This window comes from Protopterus annectens, chromosome 11.part0, assembly GCF_019279795.1.
Source record: "Protopterus annectens isolate FY-2018-M chromosome 11.part0, PAN1.0, whole genome shotgun sequence".
Taxonomy (NCBI): Eukaryota; Metazoa; Chordata; order Ceratodontiformes; family Protopteridae; genus Protopterus; species Protopterus annectens.
In genome coordinates, this window is record NC_056745.1 from 843,726,530 (window position 1) to 843,748,892 (window position 22,363).

At 37.5% G+C, this 22,363-nt stretch overlaps 1 protein-coding gene across 1 annotated transcript in view; it reads left to right on the plus strand.

The window, feature by feature from the left end:
• Positions 1-4,901, plus strand: part of CAMK1D (calcium/calmodulin dependent protein kinase ID) — a 2,521,771-nt gene extending 2,516,870 nt beyond the window's left edge. The window contains exon 11 of the mRNA XM_044088260.1: positions 3,665-4,901. Within this exon, the coding sequence (XP_043944195.1) occupies positions 3,665-3,789 (125 nt within the window). The 3' untranslated portion in view covers positions 3,790-4,901. The remainder of the gene's footprint in view (positions 1-3,664) is intronic.
• Positions 4,902-22,363: the final 17,462 nt, after the last annotated feature.

Here is a 22,363-nt window from a genome sequence, read left to right on the forward strand (position 1 = left end):
GGGCAGAGCCCCCCACATCGGGGGTGTGGGGAGTGAAGCCCTCCCACATTATGTAATGTTTTAAAGTTTTGTTTTTTTTTATTTTGGAAAATCACTGTTCTGAGGTTTCAACGTTGTAAGCTTTCGCTTACATGGGGTTGATTAATTATCGTTCACTTTTGTAAGTGTGCGATAATATAATGTAGACCCTAAATATCAGCTTTTCAAGCATTCCTTGCAGGACAGCTAATAAAGCCTTATTATTTTGTTCTTGGAAGGTAAGAATAAGGAAGCCACTTATACCTCCTGTTCCTGTAACAGCACATTTTTTTAATTTTTTAAAAGGATTTAGTAAACAACATATTAAAAGCACTGTTTTTTTTACCCAAGCTGAGAATACAGCATCCATGGGACAAGATGACATGCCGGGCTGTGTACTACATGAACTACAAAATGAACTGGCACCACATCTAAGTGTCATGTTTAATCATAGCCTCACCTCAGGCTTCGTGCCCACTCAGTAGCACACAGCTACAGTTATCCCACTCCCCAAGGGGTGATCCCCCTTGGATCCCAGGAATTACCATCCTATCAGTCTGATGAGCCTGATCTGCAAGGCCATGGAACGTATTATCATGGAACTTATAAACAAAGACATTGGCAACCTTCAAACACTGGACGTCACCCAGTTTGGGTTCGTGAAGGGCTGATCTTGTCTCCTGAACCTGATTGACTTCTTTGAATCAGTCTCCAGAGCCGTGGATGAGGGTAAGGCAGACCACACAGCCTATCTGGACCTCGCCAAGGCCTTTGACACCATCCCCCACTCTGGAATCATAGATAAACCTACTAAGCTGGGCATTAATCCCTACATCACTCGATGGCTTGCTAACTGGCTTATTGGCAGAACCCACACTGTAAAAGTAGCTGACTCCAAATCCAGCTCCAGACAAGTGACAAGTGGAGTACCTCAGGGTTCAGTCCTGGGACTGCTCTTGTTTGGCATATACTTCTCTGAAGTACAGGCCATTACTAAGGGACTCTGGCTAACAAAGTTCGCAGATGACTGCAAACTGGGAACCATTATTGCATCTCCAAATGATGTGGATATGCTACAAAAGGTTCTTACAGAAACAGATGTTTGGTGCCAGAGCCATGGGCTCAAGCTCAATGCCAAGAAATGTATAGTTATCCCCTTTGGGAAAAACATGTACCCATGAATTATCACATAGGTGGCAGTACACTAAACACTGAAAGTGTGATAAGAGACTTAGAGACACAGGTGGACAGTGGTCTCACCTTCGATAACCACATCGCCACAACAGTCAGGAAATCCTTCTATGTGGCACACCTCATCGCTAAGGGCTTTTCATTGTCCCACTGTACTCATCCCTCATTAGACCCATTATAGAATACAATGCCCCATTTGGTATGTACCTCTCAAGACACCTGCAACAACTGGAAAGGCCGCAGAAATACCTCACTAAAAGAATCACAGGCCTAAAGCAGATGCCCTATGCTGACTGCCTTAAAAACTCCAGCTATACTCTGACGCATATCGTCTACTCAGAGGCGATCTCTGCTTAACATACAAGGCCATGTCAAACCCACAGCTGCTGGACATACTACACTTAAAGAAATCCCAGTCCCTCAGAGCCACATGCTCCAGGGATCTAATCCTTGTCATCACAATAAACAAAACATGCTGGAGGGATAGGTTTCTGACCCAGAGACTCCCCAGACTCTGGAATGGACTGCCCCATACATGTCAAGCAGAGCACCTCTTTGGCCCTCTTCAAAAGGAACCTTGATGATTGGATGGGAGAAAGGAAATTCAACCCATGGATCATGTCAGTTGCCCTGCTAGACAGGGGTCCAGGAAGTAAATAGTGTGGGAAGAAATAGCCAGGGAATTGTTATGTCTAGGCTTGTATAGGCCCTAGGGCTGATAGCCTAGTACCGACCTATGAACCAAGTCATAGGCTGTTAAAGAACATTACTATGCAGTTAACATCTACCCAAGTCTGAGTAGTTACCATGTCATACCCAAACACCAGAAAAAAATGATAAAGCACAGTATGCAATGGGTTGGGCTACTGGCACAAGATCAATATTCTGTCTATGCTGCAAGAAGCCTATATTCAGTTATCAGGTGGCTTAAGGCTCCTAAGTGATGAGGCTAATGACCCCAGGGAGCCTTTATAAGCCTGTTCATGATTCCCAAATGTATCTGCCAAGTTTTGATATCTCAGGGTTATTTTAAGGGGTATATGTAGGCATGGTAAGGAGTGATCAAGTATTTACCAGCTGCCTCTGTCTACTAGAGACATAGGTGTCAGACCAGGGGAAAATTTCTGATTTCCCATCTGTCGTAGTTACACTTAAATTGGGTTAGAGAAGAACCCTGCTTCTCAGGAAAGGAAAGCTAGTTCCAGAGGAGCGGTAGTCTCTGAGACACTTACCTGTCCCTCCAACATGTATTATTTCTATTGAAAATATGGTTTAGATCCCTATTTTGGGTAATTCTAATAGTATTTGTTCTGGAGATGTGCAGCAAGTCCATCAACGCAGGATCAGATTATGCTTTGTAGGCAGGCATAGATCATCTCTCAGCAGTCTGTAGGAGACTGAGTTCATGGATACAGCTTTCAGGTGGTACATGTGGGACATGTTGTTTGCACTATTTCTTCTTTATGTGAGTAATCTCTATGGATGCTCCACTTGTTGCATATGCTGGGTCAGGTATGTACAGAAGGGGGCACTGTACTCAACAATCAGTCTGATAAGGGCAGAGTGGAGGCTGATGTACAGGAGGGTGAGTACATGAATGAAAAGGCAGTGACTGAGTGGCCAGTGGTTTTATGATGTTTCTGTAAAATGGTAGGATATAGGGCAAGTCTATTGCAAGCTTGTGTGTGGTAAAGTATCTAGAAAGCTCACACATGAAGGAAGGAGTATGGCTTTCTCCTCTTCACAACTGTCTCTTGCTTACTGTGCTCAAAATGTTAAGAATGGAGTGTCAAATGGTAATAGTTTCCCAGTGAAAAAGGGCACCGCTTCCAAGCGGTGAAGAGATATTCAAGATGCAAGTATTAATAAGTTAATGAATTCATTCCTACATACCTTTTGGTAACAGCGGGCTCTCTGAGGTAAGTGAACTATCTTTCTGTCTCCAAAAACAGTATTTTTTACTGAAGTTTGGAGAATAAGTCATACTACTGCAAACTGGGCATGTATCTCTGTATATCAAAACTGCCTGTAAGTAAAATGCATTGTTATTAAAGGGAACCATGTTTTAATATTATTCATTTATATAAATCATCTGCAGTGAATGGATTCTAAACCTTACATCAGTTGCTTTCAAAAATAGGCTCTGACTTAGTTGAGACCCCAAACAGAATAAAAGTGAGTATCAGGAAATGAATAAAGTATTTCAGATAAAATGTATACATTGAATAGTTATCAACTATTGGTGTATCCATTATTAAGATGTGACGACTAGCTATATTATTCCAACACATAGGTTTCCTTAAAATTAAGCTTCTGTTTTTTACCATACACATTTATGTAAATGAATATGCTGTATGTTATTTAATTGAAAGTATTGGACAATAAGATACATATACTTTCTTTATTTGTAGCCCTTTTTTTCTGATATAGTTATTTTTTCTTTGTTTATCTTCAGGTACATCTACAAACACTTCCTGCAGCTTAGCTTCGGCAGTTTCTTCTTCAGCTGGATCTGCAGTAGCACCAGAACAGAGACCGAGGCCTACTACTGTAACCACAGTGCATACTGGGAGCAAGTGACTAACTACCTAAACAGAGACTGGGAAAAGTACATCCTGGTGGTGTTCCCAGAGCTCTCTAAGCACTTTGACCCTGCATTGTGCACTCAAGTTTGGGAGAACTAAAATCAAGGAAACATTTTTATGGCCATATTTTATACTGCAACTCTAAAGTAACTCATGTACTATGGATTGTATTGACTCCATTATGTATCACATGCTAATGGATTTTAAAGTATCCAGTGCTATGTATATGAGTCTAGCAAAGCTCTAACTGCTGGACATTGATTTTGAGTAATTTTACAGCATTTTTTTGCAAAATAAGTATCTATGATTGTATTTTTCCATGATATATAGTTTTAACTAGGTTGTTTAATTCAGTATAATTTCTGTATTTTTTCTTATGTTAATAAGTACTTCCTTAAAATGATAAACATTGCTAAGCCCTGTGCGTGGAGTAATCTGTTGAGCCCATCACATGGAGCTTTATCCTGTTTTATTGCAATTGTTCGCAAATAGTGTTTTGGGGATTGTTCAAAGGTATACAATATTTTTCAGTATTTTTACATGCCACTACAGTACTAGAAAGTATGTTCCCTATCCCATAGTAGTAAAATGCTGCTAAGTTCTACTACTTATAAGGACTAGAGTTTTGTTTGGCATAGGAATACATTAAACTTTTATTATTCAACACAAAGAAGCTGGCACTCAGCTACCAGTCAAATGTGACTAGTTTTCATGGCCTTTTATTTTTATCTAATTTGAGTCATTCTACATAGTAACACCATAAAACACATTATATATTTTTTCTTTTCTTACTAACTCCTACTTAAAGTGGCATATCCTGAGATTTTGGTTCAGAAAGACAAAGAAAACCTATCTGAAAAATGTTGCCAGTATTCCCTGTTCTTGCATATGATTGTCATTTTGTAAGAACCGCGAGCTCTGCAAGGAATAACTTGTTAATCATTATAATAATGTTAAAACAATACTTTAGTTTAAATTATACACTAGTTTGGAGGATCTCTTGGCAACACAAGCCACTGTTCTTGTTGTGAGAAAAAGCCTTGCCTTTTAGTTTCTCTCCTCTCCTCTCCTCTCCTCTCCTCTCCTCTCCTCTCCTCTTCTCTCTCTTCTCTCTCTCTCTCTCCTCTCCTCTCCTCTCCTCTCTCTCTCTCTCTCTCTCCTCTTCTCTCCTCTCTCTCTCTCTCTCTTCTCTTCTCTTCTCTTCTCTTCTCTTCTCTTCTCTTCTCTTCTCTTCTCTTCTCTCCTCTCCTCTTCTCTTCTCTTCTCTTCTCTTCTCTTCCTTCTTATCATCTCTACCATACCATCCTTGTGGGGGTGTTGAGTGGAATCTGTTGTTTCTGCTGCATATGTAAATGTGTGTGTACGTGTACATGTATGTGGTGGGGGGGAGAGAAAAAGAGAGAAAATTTGCATTCTGTTATCATTTCCAGGCATCATCCCCAACATTCCAGACTGTGTCTCATGTCTTTGTTTACTACAAATTGCAAATAACCTTTGAGTTTTGAAGTAAACATTATATTTTCTCAGTGTGTTTTTCTTCAAGAATGCTTAACCTGGATGAAGGTTCTTAGGTACTTTTGTCTCATGTCTAAAAGACATTTTATTGAAGCTATGTCATATTAATCATACTTTAGTGAATTACACAAACTGAGCAAACTGTTCACTTTTAAGGAGTGTGCATTCAGTAAACGAAAAAGTAAATTAAAAATATGTGACGATTATTTTCAGGAATTGGAGTCCACCTTACCCCCACTAGCACACACACAAACTACATCATCAATGAAGGAGACTGCACCTACAAATTAAAACAATGAACCCAGAGATCATAGCACCTCAGAAAACATGCAATTTTGGAGTAAACAGTCTTGATTAGAGATGCCACACAAAGCAAAATGATTAGTTTAACTTTGGTGACTCCTTGAATTAACAACTGTCTTGAAAGATTTCAGTACCTAGGCTTAATAATCTGAAAAGTAATTTTTACATAAATGTGGCACTTTCTGAGCATTTCGTTTCTTAGGTGCACAAGATCTATTCTTTATACGTGGATTTGATCCCTTATTCTTCCACTTACATAATCTGATGAGGATGAAAATAGACAGATATTTGTCTCAGCTAATATTTCTTATTTAAAAAAACATAAGTCAATCTAAGTAAAAAAATATAACAGTATAAGCAGACCCGAATAAAGTAAAAGCAGTATTTTCACATAAGCTGTAATTTGCTAAAAACTTTAAGAAAGAGTAAATTTGTTTAAAAGCTTTAGGAAGTCTACATTACAGTAGATATAAAAAGTGTACACACCCCAGTTAAAATGCCAGGTTTTTGTGATATAAAAAAATGAGACCACAATAAATAATTTCAAAACATTTCCCACCTTTAATGTGACCTATAACCTGTACAATTCAATTAAAAAACAAAACTGTTAAGGGAAAAATATAAAAAAATGAAAAATGTACAATAAGCTGGTTGTATAAGTGTGCACACCCTTAAACTAATACTTTGTTGAAGCACCTTTTGATTTAATTACAGCATTCAGTCTCCTTGGGTAGGAGTCTATCCACACAGAGGAAACCCCGATCTAAAACAGAAATGAGAGCCAAACATTGTGACAGCAAAACTAATATCTGCAATACCATGCCTAAAACTGATAAAAAATTGCAGAAGTATGAAAATCTTATTTTGTGCAGACCCTGTGTACTGCTTACAAGTTGCAATTCATTAAAAAATTATTTATGAGACTTTTCTTGCCCTGCTACAGTAATAAAAAACATGCTGTTCATGGTTGTGCATCTTTCTGAAAAATGAAATGTTCATATTTCATAAGGGTGTATTAATTTTCATCTTTTTATTGTTTCTTAGATAACCATCAATGGTCATATCATATGCTATTTCTGTGCATCATCTTCATCACCATCTTGGGAAACACCTAGTTAAGGATGCTACCTGAGTCATGCAGCATAGTTCTTGCATCCCTTTCAAGATAAGCAGGGCTTGGTGGCAAGGCAGCATGTTTCATTCTTCCACAAGCTTGCTTTTTTGCTGTCAGTCTGTGAAAGTATGTGAGATGAGATGTAAAGCAAAAATGCCAGTACCATTAGATTTTGATTCCTTTATAACCACTGTAGTATTACACTGTGTAGCTGCAGGTCAGTAACATGGCCTTAGTGCTGTCTGATTATCAGACTCCTTTTTCTCCTGCCTGGGGAGAAAAACCTCCTTCTGGTGCTCATTTCTTTTGCAAAAAAGTTTGCCTTCTGACAGTGTTGGTTCAGTCCTGCATCAAGAAAATTAGAAACACAAAATATATAAAAGCACAGTACTAGTGGTTCAGCTACTGGTGCATCATTTAATGATCTGATGTTTTTAATGTGTAAGAAAATAGTTTAGTAAGAATCATATAGGTGATACATTTCATCAGGTATAAGATGAAATTGTGTAGACAATAGTTCCACATGTTATGGAATACTAATTCACCCCAAATGACCTTTGTCAATGTTAGATAATGGGGTGGCCATATGTGTATACTTCTATTGAGTGCTGCTGCCCTAAATTTCTTACTTTTTAACAAATTGTTGTTTTAGTCAATTTTTGTTTATGTTCTGTTTGTAGCAACTGCCCACTTATTATTTTTTTATTTCAAAAATACACATTGGGGTCCTCTTAATATTATTTAAAAGAGTTGCAACCCTTTGCGGTAAAGAAGCTAAAGGTGACTATACTAAAAGGTTCTGGAGAATGACACAGGCTTATATTCATTGGTGTGCTTAATTTTATAGTGGTACTTTTGCCATGTTAGTCTATTGCACCCTGAGTCAGGTTACATGCATGCATTCCTCTCAACCTGTTAGAACCAGAAATCTGGATAGAGCCAAAAATGATGGGAAGGGACAAAGGCCCATAACAGGGACAGATTTTAATTATTGCTCTTATAAGGTTTAAAGATGCTAGAATAGCATATTTTGCAGGAGTATGCATTTTCTGAAAGATATGAATCCTGAAACTCAAATGTCTGTCTTTACTTAGCAACTTCAGTCGTTAGTGATTTGCAAGAAAATCACAAATTTTACAAGGAACAGACCAAAAATATGGGCCAAAAATCTGGACAGTTGAGAGGTATGCATCCATATGAGGTTCTAAAACACGAAGTCTATCTCCTGAGACTTAGTCTTATGAACACATAATTCCATTTGCTGACACAGTTATATTCTTTCCTGCATTAAGATAACCTACTCCCTTTTAGATTTCTTCCAAAAAAAAGAACAGCATGCAGAGAGAAGACATTGTTCTGATTGTCAACAATATTTTATCTTCCAGTCATCATTTACTTTCTGTTGATGTCCAATCTTCCTCTGTAAGAGTATACCACTTTGACTAAGTCTACTCTTGCTTCCTTAAACAACTTCTGACACCATTTCCAGTTTCAGATTTTATAACTTAAATTAGACAGTACTGTGTACCTCTCTTCCTAAATGCAAGAAATGTGGACAAAGCCATAAATAATCATGGGACAAAGGCTCATAAAGAGGGACATATGATAAACATTGCTCTTACAAACTTTAAAAGTTGTTAGAATAAGACAAATTGTGTTATCGTGCATTTTGTGAAAGATATGAAATCTGAAACTCAAATGTATGTCATTATTTAGTAACTTCAATCCTCAGTGATTTGGTAGAAACTCACAAATTTTATAAGGTACAGACCAGAAATATGAGGCAAAAATGTGGACATTCTGTGACAATCTGGACATTTAAGATGTTTGCAGTACTGACATAGGTATGAGTATAAAGGCCTCAGGACTTCCTGCTCATATCTTCAGAGTTCCAGAAGTCTGCATTGATGTCACTTCAGCACTGGATAACAGTAATAATCTCTTTACATTTCTGTATTATTACCTCTTGCATCATCATTTTTTCCAAGGTGGTTTGCTATTGGGTGATCTTCAGTGCCACTTCTCCCACAAGCAGTGCCTCATCTGGCAGCCAGCCCTAAGTCACCTGGATACTAGGAAATTCTGAAAAGTTCTTGCTTCAGAAGGACAGTGGCACAATATGGTCCAACACTTGGTCTTTGCGACCAGTGTCTATACCCTGAAAGTGCTCTTTATGCTACTAGATATTCCAATCTTTTCCTTCTTCTTTCTTTGCAGGGATACCTGAGGGAGATACATATTACAAGGTACAAGTTTATGTATAGTGAAAACTGCAGGAAATGCTAATCACTAAACAGATGTCACTGAATTCAACACAAGCACCAGTATTTTCTACTTCAATGCTTATGGAAGACATGTGCTTATTATGCTACTGTCCTGTGAAGAGTCATGAGCCTAGGCTGGCCACCATCAGGATTTGTTTTTTCAATGGTAGTCCTGTAAACCTGATTACTGGGTTTCTGCTTGAGAAATATTTCACTAATGAGGATTATCTTTCCAAGTAAGGAATACAACACTATTTTGACTTTGTAGTCTGATATGCCATGTCCAGTTGGTCCACTTTGTCCTCTCTCGATAGTCTCTTATTTATAAACACTTTATGCATGCAAGCCATCACAAAATTGCTAACAATGATTCTGACCTCCATCCATCTTGGCTTACAGAATGTCTTGCACTATTGTCTTATATTATCTGTGATAGCACTACCATTGATACAATTCTTCCACTGTGCCATGTCCATATTCTTTTATATATTTTCTCAATAATCTATAATCTATACAAAGCCTTCCAAATCATACACAGCTAAGTTTTTGTTTAAAGGATAGCTCTGCTGATACTCTGCTGTTTCACTATGGTCCAGAAGTGCAGTTATTACCTCAACTGTACAGATTTTCGCAGAATGTCCAGATTTTTGGCTCATATTTTTGGCCTATTCCTCTTTTTTCCTGGCAAATCACTGGGATGATCTTAGGATTTAAGTCACTAAATAATGGCATACATTTGAGTTTCATACTTCAAAACCTTCAGAAAATGTATATTAAAACAAATCCTGTTACTCTAATGACGTTCTAAGTTTATAAGAGCAATATTTAAAATATGTCCCTATTTGTACCCCTATTTTGTCAAGCTTTGTCCAGATTGTTTCCATTACGAGGTTGAGAGGTGAACATCCTAGCAACCTTCTATTAAACATGAAAGCCTACTTTCTGAATGTATTTTACAATTTGATATAGAAATATTCCTGTGATTCGGGTACAGAATTAGGTTATGCACTAACACAATGCAATAGAAGATTAAGTTATTAGAGTTACAATAAAAGAAGGAAGAAGGTAAAGTATCCTACCAAAATCCAAAAGTGTGCTGCATATGAAAAAAAAAACATTTGATTAAAATTTGATGCCAACTTCATTAGATATCCCTTTATTGCCAATAACATGAATAGCTTCAGTGACCATAATTAGATGTACAATTCCTACTGCAGGCTAAGAAACTTCACTGAAAACTTGACAGAGGACTGTGCAGATGCTTCCTAAATGCCTGCATCGATTTTAGAGGTGATATACAAGATATTATGCTCCTCCAGGAGAAGGGCACAGTTCTACATTTAAATCATGACATTTGCTGTTCTTATCCCAACCATCTGGTTGTGGTATATTTCCCAAAAAAGGTAACAGAAGACAACTTTATCATGCACAAGAGGTGACTTTACTGCTACATTACTTTTTCATCAATGTGAAAATCACAGCAGGAACAACAACATAAATCTACCAAAAGGTACAGGACGGCACAACGAGTCCAAAATATGTATATACAATGATTAAATACAGTGAATAAATATATGTCACCTACACACTTACTATATCTTCGACATTAAATGTTTTTAAAAAAATCATGATCTTGTCCATTGGAATATACAATAATATGCAATAAGTTTATATTAGTTCATATTATGTGTGCATACATTAAAAAATAATAATTCTATGCCAGGCATAGAAATGGTTTTATGCTAATATAGTCATTAATGCCTGGAGACCTAAGGGCATCCGTGAATATTTGCCATTTGCTCTCTTTCATGGCTAACATACCCTTTATATACATATTTTTTAAGTAGAAGCACTGTTTTGCATATTTGGAATATCAAGTGTTAGTACAGCGTGAATTATTTTAACATACACATATATTCTTAGTTTCTTTGAACAATATTGTTGTATCATGAAGGTATCACTTTAAATTTTCGAAAAGTTTTGGCGCCAAAATTAAGTATAAAAAGGATATTGATGTAATAATGGCAGTTCTGAGGAAGTCTGCATAAGACAGATGAAAGCGCTTAACTTCGCCATTATAGAGTTTGTTCTGGATTTTTTGTGTTGTGTCGTTTTTTATCAATAAGTTGGGACCTGTTCAAGCTGTGGACTCGTTGTGCCGTCCTGTACCTTTTGGTAGATTTACTTTTTCATCAATGTGGTACCATACTGAACCTCAGTAATACAGTACAGTTACAGTTTAGTGCATAATCCATAAAAAATTAGCTCAACAATACAGAAAGGACTCCAAATATGTAGAATCTGTATATCCCTTCTGTTAACTGACCTCTGTAATGCTAATATTTATGGGTTACAGTGACATCACATTATAACTGACTTCAGTGCCAGTTATTTTCTTTCCTGTATCTATTTCATTCATCTGACACTTACTGTGTATTTTTATAGACTCTCTCATTGGCTATCATAACATATGAACTATGTTTAAGCAGGTATAGAGATTGCCTTGGATTTACTAGTGTTGGTGAGTTGTAAAGACAATCTTGTGAATGTGTTAACATAGGAAGACTTACATCAGAATCCTCTTAGCAAAACATCCAAATTATTGCAGTCATTTTTACATATTATTATGCTGTGGGATTTTGTTTTAGTATGTGAGACACTCAGCTGCCAATATATGATTGTTATTTGCTTTTGCCCCTCATACGTAACCACCATCATCCAACCCTCCATTCACCTCTACAGACTGTCATCCAGTGAACCATGAATGGAGTCTTGTTCTGCTGCACTACACACTCATAGGCTTTCATGCAGTTACAGACATCCTTATCCCAATGACCTGAGAGTCAGAACCTCAGAGGCTGGCAACAGCCATGTTCATAGGTAGACCTTGCATGGTGATCCCTGTGGTTTATTTATTTTATATTACTGCCTGCTATAACCCTATTCCCCCATGTAGCTGCTGAAGTCTATGATTGGCAGTGCTGAGCTCTGAGACTTGTGGGCTCTTTCTCAAGGCTGATCCCAACTACAGCAGCAAACACAAACATGTTGTTCCCTAGTACTGCTCGCATCTATGGGACATCAGTAGAGCAATGGTGCTGGCAACCTTCCTCTCCCTAGATGGCAAAACCAGCATCAGTCACCCACTTCACCATCCATGGCTAGCTCATCCAGTGCCCAGGCCACTATTCAGTCCTAGGTTTTCTGGTTTGTAGTCAAAGCTGCATCCCTGTGCAGCATAGCAATTAATTTTACCAGTCTTCCTGTCCTTTGAGTGAAACTTTTCCTTCATTCTGATCTCTAATCTACTCCACAGGTCATCAAACACATTGTTATTACCTCTTTGTGAGCACCAGTATTTTATATTTTTTTGGCAATTGCTGCATCATTTACAGGTCTACACACTATGGCGGTCTTGTGGGGAATGTCTATTTTGTAGTCTTCCTTCCTCATTACAAAAACTGCAACAGAGATGACAGGAGATAGCTATCCCCACCATTAAGGCAGGTGACTAACTACACATCCTTGTTATTTGTGAAAAATGAAAAAATAAAAACACTTAAAAACTTTACAGCATTAAGCAACAGTAACAGACAGTCCAAAACATGAGACATTAATTCCTCTTCTGTGAAGGTACTGTAGAAACAAACTCAGATAGGCTTAGTTACCAGAATAACTCAGCTTTAATTTATGATAAGCGAGTCCAGTTAGTCCAGTTGGAGGACAAAAGCACTTGTTATGCTTCTGTACCCAAAGATCTCAGGAAGGTTGTTGTCTAACCATGTGCTTAGGTGATTTAGATGTCTGTTGAGCAATGTGAGATACTAATACAAGAGCCATTTCCAAGCTAGCAGGCCTAGAACCTGACAATGCTTTATTCTATGCACTTTCCATGGTTACAGATATTAGTAGGTTTTAATTACGTTGGATATCAATATGTGTACTGACTTTCCAGAATAATAGCATTTCCTTTGGACTGACTTTAACATTAGTATATATTACCTGCTTTTATCACTCAGGCTAAAATTAAATAATTTTGCTGTCAGCAATAGGCAGGGGTACGGTAAGGAAACATTAAGACTTCTGTTAATTAATTACTCGAAGCTAGCTTCCTTTTTTTTTTTTTTTTTAAGATCAAAATGAAATATAGTCCTTCCACTTGCAATACATTATCTCTATAGCTTGGTTGAATTGCAGTGATTTTCTATATACGTTGACACTTTTGCTTCATATTTCTTCATGATGCCTGTAACTTTAACTGTGAGCTGTCATTGTATTTCATTCCCCACACCCACCCTCATTTCCACAAAGACAGTTTTTGCACTGCTGTCTGGCTTCTCCTTTATAGCTTTTCCCCTATACTGGATCACATTGGGAAGTCAGTGTTGTTTCAGTGCATCATCCTTTTCATTATGTGTTACATAAGTCTTTGCCTGTGCAGGATTCATATCACCATTTTTCAAAACTTCTCTAGCATCCTTTTCTTTCACATGACTATATACTGTAAAGTCCCCAATTTCCCTTACTGGGTCATTGTATGTTTAATTAAACCCTTTTTTGGCTAAAGACCATTTAGTTGAAACTGAACTACAAGAGGTATTAAATTAACAGTCCTCGAAGGTCACACAACTTTAGGGAAAATCAGACAAATTTGATAAAATTTTATGGCAAAAGAGATTGACTCAGTTGAAATGATTAATGACACTTCCCAGCAAGTGTTTAATTTTCCGAATAAAAAGACCTCTGTACCCCCCCCCCTCCCCCAGTAATGTATGATTCTTTGGACCTTTGAATTCTGGTGATGTACGCTACCTCTTTTACACTAAAGTTTAGTTTAAGACTGGGTAAAGCAATTTGCATTTTGAAAAAATTAATGCAGAACTGAGTCATTTTGCACTTTTCCCATCTTTATCTAAAATAAAGTCAAATGTTTTTATCCACTTATACCAGCAAGTTCAATGGTCAGTTATGGCAATTTTTTCTGGAATAACATGCTTTTTATTTTTCAGAAATATGTCCTTGGCTATACTTTATTTTGATAAAGGTAACATAAGTAATATTATAAGATATTTTTTTATAACTCCAGCAGTTCACCAAATTCTGCTTGAATGCTATGCCTACACACTATAAAATGCCACAATACATGTAAGAAAATGGGTATTGTTTCAAAATACATAGTCACACATAAGCATGCACTATTGCATGCATACACAAATGCATGCACACACACACACAAATGCACACATACCTGGCCAGAATAAAAAGTGTGCTTTGCAGTGCTTTGAAAATCTGTTTTGTCATGTAAAAATACAGAGCTGAAATGTGAAAATAAGTGCATGAAATGGCATTGCATGAGCCAGTTTGTATGGGTCTTGCACAATTATTAGTGGCCTCTGTTATTAAGTGAATTTCAGACCAAAGCACTGTTCCCTTTGATTACCTTTAGTAGAACAATACCTGAATCTTGTAATGATACGCATTTTGCTCCATAACAAGAGCAGACAGCCTATATATCAACATATATCAATAAAATAAAGAAAGTATGGAATGGAAATATAATTTGTCTGTTGTTGGTGAAAACAAATTTTTTCATTACCCTCTGAGGAGCTGCTAATGCATGACCAAACTTGCTCAACCAGTATAGATTTCCATATAAGGATTCTGGTTACACATTCTAATGATACTGCGGGTTCCTCAAGACCAAAAACCATGTGTGGTCTTTGGTGCTATCAGGATATTTTTAAACAAAGCATTTGGGTTGTGCATCCTTGCCCGTGTATTATCTTGTACAGTATGCACTGGAAATGTAAAATAAAAATATGCTGATTTTTCCCATGGAATCCTTGCCTTTTTCATTACTTTGCATTTATCAGTGTTCTTTACTTCTTAATACCATCCTCACTTAGAATAGACATCTGCATTCTGTTAAATCACAAAACTGGTTTAGATTATGTTTGAAGGTAAAACTAAAGAGAGCACACATTATAACTTAAAAGCAGAAATATGTTAAAACATTAAAACTATGATACAGCATTTGTTAATTCAGTATGAAATCTAAGCATGACTGATAACCATAACTTTTTTTAATATAATCCACTTGATCAACTGAATGGTTCCTCTACCTGTACTCAAATGAACCATTCATTTTTCCTTTCAAGGGCCATAAAATGGGCCAGCATGGAGAGCACTCCACTCCACATCTCATAAAGCACCTGGATCCATCCTCAAGCAGAGCAAGAGTCCCATGACCCAGTAATTCCCTGCTTGTTTGGCTCACCATACTATGTCATTTGGTGTAAGGTCTAGGCCAAATCCTCCTTCAGGCAAGAGCCCTACAACTAATGTATTCCCTAGGTTAGATTCACCAGTCATAGCTCTCAGAGACAACAGTCAGGTGGTAAGAAAGGGTCTCACATAGCTTTTTGAGAAGATCATTCTTTCCCAGAGCCTTTGACTGCACTGTAACTGGCCATCCCCTATGGGAAGCATTGACACTATCCCACACAACTTATCAGGCATATGCTCAACCCACATAGTCTAAGTGGTGTACTACCTAGTTCTTCCTGTAGGTGTCAACCAAGTGATGCAACAATGCTGCCTCCCTTCCCAGATGGTGGGTGAGCTGGCCGTGGCTATTCAGTCACCCCCCCCTTGTGTTCACTCCTTCCAGTGCTGACGCACCTAGTCAAACTGAAGTTGTCTGGAATACAGTCAGAGCTTCATCCCTTTGTGCCATGGAGGGGGTCAAGTGGTAAATATGTTATAATAATCAGCCACTGAGCCACTGCTGAATGTAAATGTTGCCTTCAGTAGTACAAAAAGGTAATTCTTTGCAAAAAATTCAGGAAGGTTCAGGTTAGTCTTCCAAATATAGCAGTCACTTTCATTAGAATGTTTTAGGCAAGAAAATGTGTCTTGATAATGTGGGTTTAATGTGCAATGTAATATAAATGTATGTGTATGGTACTATAGGGTATGCTGGAAGCCATGTTTAATGATTTACTGCATCATCAGAAAAGATGAAATCATAACCAGAACCAATTGAGTTAACTGTTCAGCGTTTTAAATGTTCCACTTTATGTGAAAACCCTATCACAGTAACAGTACTCGAAACCTTTGGAACTGTTTGAAGATTGCAGTGATCTTGAGGTATTGTAAAAGCTTTACTTAGCCAAAAAAGAATGGTAAACATTCACATATTACTTTATTTAGTTTGTTTTGCTTTTTCTAAGTAAATGGTCAACATTTATGATTTAGCATGCTGTCTGACAAAATGTGAAACATCTGATGGCATGGAAAATTATTTTGGGAAACTAACATTATACTTCTAGGCAGTAATGTATTCGTATGGTACTGGAAATGTCAGTGATATGTCAACACTAGTATAACTAGTTTTCAAGTCATGTATATTTCAGTGTTTCATTCATTTCTGTCTTTTCATTTTACCTGTTGGTAAATAACAAAATATCTATAGTTGACAGTCAGAGGAAGCCACCACTGTGGCAGGCCTTGCCCCTGAAAGCTTTACCTTGTGAATTTTGCTCTTAACATTACTACATATCATCTATACAGTGTATTTAAACTTGTTTTGTATGACAAAGTATTCTTCCCATAGCTTTTAAACTAATGTCACAGTGCTTTTCTTTGTTTTTGCTTGAAACAGTTTCCTCCATTTATATGTGCCTTGGCATTTTGAGCATTACATTAAAAATAGCATGTTTTTCCATGTCTTGCCCTTATAGTTTGTTTCATAACTATTCCCTTGGGTACTGCCTACTTTGTTCTTAGGTTAGTACTAGGTTAATTGCCTTTATGGCCATTTTAAGCTTAGTCAATTACCCCATGTGACGATCAAACCCCACACCTTGTGTCTGTAAGGTAAACACTTTAACCACTATGCCAAGCTCCCACTGTGGTCTTCAATATGTGACACTTCCATAGACCTATAAAACCATGCCTCACAACTGGTTTACAACATGATATTGTATTGGATGTCTTCAGCTGTAAGCAAAACCCAGCTTGCAGTTTTACTAGAAAGTGTAAACGTGCACAGATTTAATGAGCAGTGAGGGTATGAATACAGGAAATGGAGCAGGAAAGCAATTGCTTATAACTCAGTTAATTTTGTTTTAAATGATACTATCATCATACTTTGAGTCAGAAGGCATGGCTGATTCCGCTGTCATTTGTACAGTAAAAAGATGTATATAGACATCTACATACAACTTACCGCCCCTCTCCTTCTGTTAGATAGGAGCTGCAGTAGCTGGGCAGTACAGTCATATGCAATTAGTTGTGCTGCTGCTTTCTGGGTCTAGCATTTGTTCCCAACATTTTGTACTTGTCTGGTTGTGGTTTACATGCTCTTTGCAACTTTCATTTGGCACTTAGTGCTTTCACTCACTTTCCAAAGACATATTGTTAAGGCAGAATGGGCATTGTAACTTGTCTGTAGGCTTCTGCTATGCTGCATTGTTGTTGGGATACCACCACAAATGAGAGATTGTCTGATTTGGATTTATTGATTGATTGATTGATTGATTGATTGATTGATTGATTGATTGATAACTGAATGGGTGGGCTGGTCTTCAGACCCTTTGCAGCCATGACTAAGGCTGACTTTATTTAACACATTGTAATGAATGCATATTGTCATCAAAGAGAATATATATAGCCACTCATCATTAAACTTCAATTACATTCTGCTGTTAAGCAAACAACATACATGATTTCCAGTTTAATATGCTATTTTGGAGTCTGTTTCCTTAAGCCCAACTCCATCACCCTAGGATATCTGTCCCATGTCAGAGTTTCCTCTATTTTAAAGCACATAGGCTACTTGTGTGGTGGGATTACAATAAGACAACAAAGTAGACGCATCTGGGCTGTGCATCTTTGTCCATGTATTATCTTGTATAGTATGCCTTTGAAGTGTAAAATAAAAAAAATTGCTAAGATGGCAACCATGCTAGCTAATGATCAGTACCTTATAATCTGCAAGGTCCAAACATTTTTTCCTTTTTTTATTCTACCAGAGGCAGGCAGGTAGGCAGACAGACAGGCAGGCAGACAGACAGATAGGAAGGCAGGCAGTGGCATCATTATCACACATGCATGACATGTTTCTACATACAATGGTAAGATTATGCTTTCCCCCTTTTTTTACTGGATTCACAATTCACTGTAGTTTCCAGGTGGTAGTCCAGTATGGCTTCCTCATCCCTACCTCATCCCTACCTTCCATCCAGGAAAAGTGAATACACCATCAGAAGTTTAAACCTTTCCTCTGCATCTTGTTCCCAGTGATCCAGAACCACCATAAAACCTGGATCTAGAGTCAGCATAAATGTGGATCCAGACTCAGTACAGGACATGGCTCTGGAGCCAGCACAGAATTTGGACCAGACACAGTACAGGACATGGATCCAGAGCCAGCACAGAAACTGGATCCCAACCCAATACAGAACATGCATCCAGAGCCAGCACAGAAGCTGGATCACAACCCAGTAGATAATATGGATCCAGAGCCAGCATAGAACCTGGATCCCAACCCAGTACAGGACATGAATCCAGAGCCAGCACAGAACCTGAAACCCAACCTGGTACGAAAAATGGATCCAGAGTCTGCATAGACCTGGATCACAACGCAGTACAGAACATGGATCTAGAGCCAGCACAGAACCTGAATCACTGGCATTGCAGTATGGCACCATCTATCTCTGCCAGTGCACTGCTCAGTTTATCTGTCATACAGAGCATTTCACTGTGTGTGAAGGGCAGATTCATATGATCAATAGCACAGATACACACTATATCCTAAACAGGCAGGAAACATGTCATCCCCTAACTGCAAGGAATCCTTAAGACTATAATACCTGGCATGCTTTGCAGGCATTACCATCTCTTTGGTATACATAATGGAAAAACAGAATTCTTAGGCAGGCCAAGTTGACAAAACAAGCCATATTATGACCTGACAGCAGCTAAGTTAATAATATGATCTTTCAGGATACTTGGACAAACCAGAGGTTTATCTACTTGTCCATACTTACATTTCTATGAAAGGTTGCAGGTCTCCATAAAATGTCATTTTCTTAATGAACTCACTGGACCTAGACCAGCTATATAACTTCTGCATGCCTCCCCAATACCAGTTATTTAGAAACTACTAGTTAAAGCAGGGAGCAGTCATTTTTTGTAAACCTTTGTGCGCCACTAGACATTCAGTGTTGGTAGTCCTTGCTGTCCATTCTTGCAGAGTGCAGGATAATATGGCTTTTGTGGCAGAAAAGTTTTCTTGTTTTCTTTCTTTCTAATTCTTTGATGTGGGACATTTTTTCTATATGCTAGCAGACTTTTAAACTAACAGAAGGGATCTCAGACAGTTTAAGTATGTGTCCTTATAATGCGAGAAAACAGTGCAAGTCAATACACACACACACACACACACACACACACACACACACACACACACATATATATATATATATATATATATATAAAGGTATATGCCCTTTTCCCCACTGTAGTGCAACCCTGGAGTTAGTATATATAGTTGGGGGTGGGTGGAGCACAGCCCCTCACATTGGGGAGTGTGAGGGGCATAGCCTCCCACTTCGTCTGGGTATATATTGTCTTGTGGAAAGAGTTAGTCATTGGTGTTGTAAGTATGCATGCCTAAGGTTTAAAATGTATTGTTTTGAAGCTTTCAGTGTGAAATATAATATAAACCCAAACTAGGTTGCTGTAGAGTCAATACAAGGAACATTTATTATCAAGAACAGGATTTGAGCATATGGATTCTTATACAATTTGTGTCAGACCATGCAAACATAATGTAGCATAAGGCAGGAAGGTATTCTTACCTTCAAAATTAAGGCTGATGTCTCACAAGATGTTTAAATGTTTACACTGAAGGTCATCAACCAAAGACATGATGACTTAATTAACACCTGATTATGAAAATAGGTAATGTATAGTAAAGAACCACTATTCACATGTTAAGTGACTCCAGTTATTCACAGAAAAGCCAGTTGTTAGTAGAGACAGAAGCAATGATATTCATGTTGTTTTGACCAATAGCAATAATCCCCCACCAGTTCTTTAACCTGGCCTCTGACTTTGGTAAACAGTCTAAAGATTTTAGATTGAATGTGGAATAACCTGTTTTGAGAGTTAGTAACTCCAACTGATTGATTCATGTAAGAGAAGCCAAGCCATATCTCAAAATAAGATTAATTTATTTCTTGTAAGATCCATGTTATTATTCACTATTTTGACAAGTTTTCATGTCAAAGGAGATGCTGAAATGTGTTTGCAATCACTAATAGGAATGTAGGGTACAGGGAGTGCAGAACTTTTATCTATGTGCAATTAGTAAATCAGACAATTCCACATGCAATGAAAAAGAATAAATAAGACACAATGATTTGTAAAAGTCCACAGAGATAACTGCCTGGGGCTAGGGGAGGAGTAAGCAGGACCTGGAAAGGGTTGACATAAAGAGAAAGTGACAACAAAGATGAGTCTATAATTATAGCAAATACCTAGGGATGAAAGTGGGGTTGTTAGACCTGGGAGGAATCATCCCTTCCCAGGCAAAGGCAATCAACTACTAGGCAGTAACCTCTTCAGTTAAAACATAGATGTGCACTGCAATAAAAGTAGATGGATTGGTGGTTATGTTGCTCAGCAGAGAGGAGAGACAAAAAGTTAGAAGTATACAACCCAACAGAACTAAATAAGTGACAGAATAGTTGCCATAAACAAAGCTAGACAGTCCCAGTTGCAGAAAACCACAGTATTGCAAAGAGCACACACACACTTGGGTTCAGCAAGGTTAAAGCATTAGCAGTCTGCACCACTGATATATTTGCAAACATCAGCATTCAGTGTATCCCAGCAACACATGGATATTGGGCATGTAGAGAGGATGCAAGCCATGTCAGTGTCTTAATGTGCCTTAAGAGTAGCTCAATATACCATCAAAAACAGTTGAGCAAATTCCATCCCAAGCCACAAAAATGATAATACACAAGTTAATTTTCTTTCTGTTATAGCAAGTGAGAATCAGACAGCCTTAATTTTTCATTGCTATCAAAAGTATCTTTAAACTAATATCATTATTCACCATAGGATAAACCTAGTGACTAAATTTTAACTGCCTCTACAAACATGGCAATGGCAGTTTCTTAAAGTATGCACAGTAATAACATTTAAAAAAAAAGCAAGAACAGCAGAGTTCAGATTGTCTGCATATTTTTTTTTTTATTGTCAAAACCTTTCCTTGTACATTTTTATTTATTTATTTATTTGTTTGTTTTTTTAATTTATTCACTTAACTGCGTAAGTAGAGTTTTCTGTTTCGGCCCATTTTCATAAGCAAACTGGCAATAAAGACAGAAGTAAATACAATATAGATGAACAGTAGTTAATCAACTGGCAAGTTTTTGGAGATATGTGGATATGGAGAATATGCAACCTCAACACGTGTGACCAGTGATCAAGACTGAACCCTGGACCATGGAGCTGTTTAGGTAGAATCATTGTAAAAGTGCACACAGTTGCAAATGGTACCTTTAATAGTACACATTATTGCAGAAGCTGCAATTAGATCATTGTTTTCAGAAATAGTCATTTACTGCCTTCAATACTGAATGTTCAAAAACAGTGTGCTTGGATACCAGCATTTAGTATTACATCAGCCTGTTCAAAATGTGATGCTGTGTGACAGTATTATTACATTATAGTGTCTGATTATATAGTGACAAGAAATGTATACCCAGAAAGCTGAAAAGGGCAAGTTTCACTGTCATTTGGTTTGTACACAGATGAAAGACACACCATGATGATAAGAAGCAGGATTTAAAACTTCATTAGATGAGCTGTTCTGAGTGTTCACAGATTCAGACTCGGTTTACAAGCTTATGATGAGATGCTTATAGAATTTATACCATTTCTTATTGTCACAGCATAGATTTTACATAATGCCAAGTGGCATTAGTTATTGGAGAGTAAATCATGTTTTGAATAATGTTACACAAGTGTTTTCTGGTTTTAATATATAGAACCTGCAGTTCCTCAGAGGTTAATGTGGTGGAATCCTTTTCGATTCATTGAATATAGAAAGATAAAAAGTAAGATCTTGCCAGAATCAAAAAATGACTACCTAAAAGCTCGAGTACTAAATCAAAGAATATCAGTGTCTGCAATATTAATGGATTCAGGTCTTGTGAATCATGTGTTATCATGACTTGTTACCATGATGTTAGCCCTCAAAAGGGTTAAAGCATATTTTATTCCATGCATGCAAGAAACATTGAAAAAATCTGCAGTCATGTAATAATAAACAATTGACTGTAATATACAAGTAT